Genomic DNA, 6,000 nt, shown 5'->3' on the forward strand with positions numbered 1-6,000 from the left:
GTTGTTTCAAGCATTTGGTCCTAAGTAACTAAGCTAATAACTTGAGCATATAACTGTTTCTTGTTGTATTTGTCGTATAAGGTGCTAGATAAAAAAATTCTTTTGTCGATCTGTGTGCAAAACAGGGATTGTCTTTAATTGGCCGTGGGGATACAAAGAGAAATACGAGGAAGAGAATCTGTCAATGTTACATAGGACCTAATGCAATGTTCAGCTTGATTTGTCATATGCGAACGTAATCCACGACGCAAAATAAAGACGCATGAGTCCATCGGTTCATTTACCACACATGGATGACCAAGCCACCTGATTAGATAAATCGATACCCTCTCTCTCTCTCTCCCTCCATGGTTCCAACTCATCACTTACTTACGTTGTTGATTTACACGTTTCGGTACACTTGCAGGTAAACAGTGGAAGATCACAAACCACACTTCGCGTTCTTGATCGCTTTCACTTTCCAATCAAAGTTTCAATCACTGAAACGGACACCTTCGTCCAAAATCAACACAGTTCACAACTCACAGCCAACAACCAACCGAACGTCCGACCGACCGTGCTAGAACCATATCCCGACGCACACTGCCGACGATCTGCAGCGGTGAAAAGAGTTTTGTTTTGTCGTCCGAGCTCCGACGGCATCGTCGGCGGCGACACAATCAGGCTCCCATATAGCCCAATCCAATCAACTCGGTATAATCTACCGTCCATATAGGTAACAAAACAACTACCAAGAACACACCACTCAATCGACTCTCCGCCTGCCGCCGTGAAGCTGCTGCCGTTTTGCTTGTGACAAGTGGATCCTTGATTGGGTTGATACCGAGCGTCCGCTTATCAAAATGAACCTCTATGAAGCAGCGGCACCGAAACACCGACGCACATCAAGTTTAATGATTCACGAAAGAAGCGCAAAGTGCCCAAAGTTTAGAAATTGCTCCATTTTTTGATGGTCAGCAGCATTGCACACGTATGCAAGGGAGCGAATGGGCGAACGAACTGCTGCCGAACGTACTACCTACGCCGATTAGTTTATCATTCGTGCGATCGTGCGAGATAACGGTCTTCGTAAGTGACGGACTATTTGTCACACCTTCTCGTATCCAACTCGGCACACAGAAGGGAGGTGTTAATCGTTTTAGCACCGAAAAACGTTGCCTAACCATTGCATGTAGGTACCAAGTTTGTTTACAAGCAAATGCTCGCGAACAGTCAACTGGCTGCAGAACGCACGCGAAGGGGTTCGTCCTTGAGTGCGGTCAGTGAAGCATCCCATCAGAGTTTCTGGTTTTTCATGTGGAACCGAAATGTGAAGCACCCCTCCAAAGAAGTTAACCTATTATTTGTGGTGGTGGTTGTTGTTTTTGCAAGAACTTACTTTATAACGAACCCGAATCGGAGAACGGCATTCGGTGGTGGCAGTGGCAATGAAATGAAAGTCACTGCGTCTATACCTACTTGTTTGTGACCTTGGTTAATTTGTTCTGATGATCTGGAGGAGTGCGTTGATTGTGGGGAAGCTACCCAGGTGTTCGGTTTACACGTGTTTCCGCTTTCTGAAATTTTAGTTATGGAATGATTCAATAACTATAATTTCATTTTCATCATCTTTGATACAGTCAGGAATACTCATAGGCTGCTTCGATGTATCACCAATGTAGAGTGCGCTAGGCGATTATCAGAGCAAACGTTTGTTTACATCAAATTAAAAATTTCACATCTCAATAATTAAATTAATAGTACATACGTTCAGACTAGACTGTATATAATGTAATATAGCTTTGTAATGTGGATATCACTTTGAGGTGGTAATATGGTTTGACGTTTGCATTTCATATGCATGCACATGCATCCAAGTATCGTGGAGGTACCATATTCGAAGCAGTTCCTAAATCGCCGCAATCAATAATGTTCGACTATTTTCAATAACTATTTTTGAAATGTTACTTCTGCAAATATAAGTTACAGTGCTCTAGGGACGATGGTGTAACAAGGTTTTAACAAATTCTTGTCAAAATCGAGATGCGATCAAAAATATACGAGTGCGGCATCATTAGGAACGTGTCAAATATGGTGCTATTTATGTGTTTTTTTTTTAACTATAACTATCAAACATTCGTTCAGTGTTCAATGTGAATCTGTTAAATTGAGTGATTTCGAAACATTACATACGGTTTAGGTCCGTTTATTCTTGATTTCTTGGTCTGATTTTGATAGCCACCATAATGAAAAATCTGCTCGATTTTATTGCGAAATTTTTCTTCATTTAGACTCGACCGATATCAATTTCGTCGTTACGATATTTCGCTATCGATTTCGCTCTCACTTCTTTCACCTTTCTACGTACATCTTGAACATTGTTGACAGAATGGAAATCGAGTGAAAAAAAAAATGAAAAAAAGTTTGTTGTTGTTTGTTTTTCGTGAAATTTTGAAGCCGCTCGAAAAGTTAGCTTTTAAGTGATTTATTTTAAACTGTTTTAACTGTTTTACAACAAAATTGGTAAGATTGGTGATTTGCAAACTAAAATTCAACCGATGTAATAATATCATCTTTGTAGGAACCTTCTGCAAAAGGAACGAATGGCTTCCAGAAGGGCATCCCGTAACGATGATGGTGAGGATGTAGACAAGGAGGATGGCAATGAGAACGAAGACCCGATGGCGGATCAACTCGATGACCCGTTATTCGAAGACGTTCAGGTTCTCGACTATGACTGGAGCGACCCCGACAGTGATCCAAGCCATGAGCAGCCTGATGCACCTGAGCACGTAACTCAGCCGAAAGGAAACAAATCTCCAGCGTTGTTCAACTGTCGACTGCTGGTGTTTCTGCGTGAATTTAAAGGTCAGTCCTCCGGAGCTCATATTGCGCACTGGAATGTAGATGGAAAGTCGCTCAATGACTTTAAGACGAAATTATGGGAGCTATGCAGACCACATCTACTTCGAGAAGTAATTTTTAATCAGCAAGACGATGGAAGCACGGTGCCAGCATGGATGGATAAGGATTCTCCGGAAGAAGAAGATTTGGTGAGGTTTGCCATTTTTTACGAGAAGCAAAATCTTAAGTACACTTCGCTGGACAAACTGACCACCACGTTGCTTCAGAACTGGAAAGGAAAAGAAATTCAGCTGCTGTTGCATGTTTATTCACTGTCCGTAAGTTCCCGTAAGATTTTCAATTCAGTGAAGCAACATTTGATTGACCCATCTGAGCGCGATAAGGCAGGAGCAGCCTCAACCCAAGTGGTCGTCGATTTATCTAAGGATTTGCGTCAACGACATGGTCATCTTTGGGATGGACACGAAATGGCATGGACAATGTGGGCATCAGCCATACTTGCTTCGCCAGCTCATACGCGTGAGAACATGATTAATTCAGTTCCTCCAAAGCATCTGCAACATCTTTTCAGAACACAGGACGGTCCGAAAATTGAAAGTGTGAAGCGTGGGTTGGCTGTAGCTCACAATGTAAATGCGTCATTTTGTGAAGAGATCACAGCGCTGAAGGAAGCGTTTTCCTCACTTGAGGTGGTAGCCAAGAATATGCAGCTACAACTTTCATTCGTGAAGCATCGCATCGAAGCATTGGAGCAGCGTGGACGCATGAGTGATTCATTCATAAGTGCGATGGAAACTTCAATGGAAGTTTCCGAAGGAGAGTTCAGTCGACATATTGCTGGACAGGTAGTTGACATGGAGGATGTAGACCACGAATAAGCCAACTTGCAAATGAGTTGAGATAACTTGTTTTAATGAATAAAGACAAATACATTGTTTTACTATATTTCAGAAATCAGACACATCTGCAACCGAAGGATCAAATTTTCCTCCTCTCAGGTAACCACACTTCCTGAATAAGTTAGACATGTTATAATTTCTTAAGGTAGCCATCACTTCAGCTACTACTGTTTTAATTCCTTTCTTTACACATTCCTGATAGATAGCTTGAGTTTGTCGCTTGCATAATCCGAAAACGACTTCAATAGGGTTATAGAAGGGGCAATACGCAGGTAGAAAGATAGGGAATATTCCAATTGATCGAAGATATTCTATGATTTTCGCACTGCAGTGAATTTTCGCTCCATCCAATATCCATATGGAATGTCTACCTGGATAGCACTGAACATGGCCCGTTTCCAGAGCAAATCGTCGGCAGCATTCAAAAAAGTTTAGTCGGTTGAATGTTCCGTTGGTAGAGAAGGCTTCAAGCATTCCGTTTTGCCCAATGAAACAAAGCAAGGATTCCCTAGGCTTCCGCACAAATTCTCCTCGAAACACTAAGCGGTGGCCTCGAACTCCGTAGCCCCTGGAGCGTAACATGGATCTGTTATCGAAACTAACCTCGTCTAAAAAGACGAGGTTGTGGAAGTCCCACTGAATGCACGAAATTTCGTTGAAAAAACGGATTACATCACTTTCCTTGATTTGAATTGCACGACGTTCCAAACATTTCCAGGTCAAACCAGCGTTATGTATGATGCGCCAAATGGATGAGATAGATATTGTCGTCTTGAACTCCTGCTGGAACCGCTTGCTAGATTCATGTAGATAAAGCGTAGGATTTTGTAGATACAGGTTTATCAACCATTGTCGTTTTTCGGGAGAGAATTTCACAGCATCCCTTTCGTAACTTCGGCGAGAATAGAATCCGTCCTCTTCGTATCGCATGATCCAATTTGTGATTGTGGACTTGTGTTTGTGATAAATTGTTGCTAGCCTCGATTTGGACAATCCAAGGAAATAATATCCATATAAAACATGATATATGGTATTCACTGACGCTCTCTGATCTTTCGCAATGCCATTTTACGATGCCATTTTACGCAATAGTATTTATGAAATAGTTACGTTTTTAGTTGAACATCGATGTTAACTGACGTTTCTTTTATTTACAAAATTTTAATGATCAAGACACATGACGTAAATAGGGAAAGGTGGTAGCTTTTGACATTTGAACCATCTACGAGCTCCCTCAATTTCGTCTCTATAGTCTAAATATTCGTGAAAGACACAATACTTTCGACACACTTTGTCGAACCTCCCTGTTTGTTGGCGTTCACACTTCTTGCACATGTCGAAAGAACTCTCGATGAACATTTCAAATGGTCCTATCTGCTTTGATCGATCCTCTTCATCGACTTTCTCTTTTCATAACCACTGCTATGCAAACAGATCTCGCGCTAATTCTACCACATAGTTTGATAAAGGAGGCTCTTATCTAGCGTCCAAAACGTCAAATACAACAGGGAAAGGTTTTGCAGCTGAGTTATTGACGAAAGAGAAAGTCGATGAAGAGAATCGATCAAAGCAGATAGGACCATTTGAAATGTTCATCGAGAACTGTCAATTTAAATTTCAAAACAAAATTGTATCAGAAATCAAAAGTAAATACTTCCGCATAGGCGCATTTGCTTTTATTATTTTCAATAAAATGAGAAAGAGAAGGTGAACTTTGTGGAGTAGGAAATGGTTGTCAGGGATCTGGCTCATATTGTCCTTCAAGAATTGCGATATGAAGACGAAAAAGGATTTCAAAACTTCGCCAGGATGTGGGACAAACTAGTAGTTCTTGATGGCAGATTGGGCGGACAGTGGACACACAGGTGAGGACTTTCGAAATCATAATAAACACACGTGGAGAAAATGCCTTTTAATGGAAAACGTTTTATTCAGGTGAAACGTTATACAATCTTAGAGCAACGATTACGCAGTCGATATTAGTTCGGTTTCATTGTCACTGTGTTCTTCTTCTCTTTCGTACCTTGCGCTCACGGAGGTATAGCAATCGATGAGGGGTGTGTCAATGCACATTACATATGAAGGTGTGCTCATTGTCACTCCACACTCCTCCTCAATGAGACGCGACTTTATTCACTGTTATTCAGCCCGAGTATTTGACAAAAACGCTCATGCTTCTGCGGACCACGGGGTTTTGTAAATATGTCCGCTACCATCAGCCCCGTCGAACAATACTTAAGCTCGATCTGCTTGCTTT

At 41.5% G+C, this 6,000-nt stretch overlaps 2 protein-coding genes across 2 annotated transcripts in view; one reads left to right on the forward strand and one right to left on the reverse strand.

Moving 5' to 3' along the window:
- LOC135698758 (facilitated trehalose transporter Tret1-like) overlaps positions 1–620 on the reverse strand; it is an 82,575-nt gene extending 81,955 nt beyond the window's left edge. The window contains exon 1 of the mRNA XM_065218888.1: positions 374–620. The gene's annotated coding sequence lies outside the window, so the exon portion shown is untranslated. The remainder of the gene's footprint in view (positions 1–373) is intronic.
- A 1,649-nt stretch (positions 621–2,269) lies between these two features.
- LOC135698783 (uncharacterized) lies at positions 2,270–3,722 on the forward strand. The gene has a single exon (XM_065218920.1). It carries the CDS (start codon positions 2,583–2,585, stop codon positions 3,720–3,722), a length of 1,140 nt encoding a protein of 379 aa, XP_065074992.1. The 5' UTR covers positions 2,270–2,582.
- The last annotated feature ends 2,278 nt before the right edge of the window (positions 3,723–6,000 follow it).

The sequence above is a fragment of the Ochlerotatus camptorhynchus genome, unplaced genomic scaffold (assembly GCF_037179485.1).
Source record: "Ochlerotatus camptorhynchus isolate MF236.1 unplaced genomic scaffold, CSIRO-AGI_Acam_v1.1 ptg000094l, whole genome shotgun sequence".
Classification (NCBI taxonomy): Eukaryota; Metazoa; Arthropoda; class Insecta; order Diptera; family Culicidae; genus Ochlerotatus; species Ochlerotatus camptorhynchus.

Bases quoted from the DNA above. Each gene is read 5' to 3' on its own strand.
- LOC135698783 (XM_065218920.1), top strand. From the start codon at position 2,583: ATGGCTTCCAGAAGGGCATCCCGTAACGATGATGGTGAGGATGTAGAC.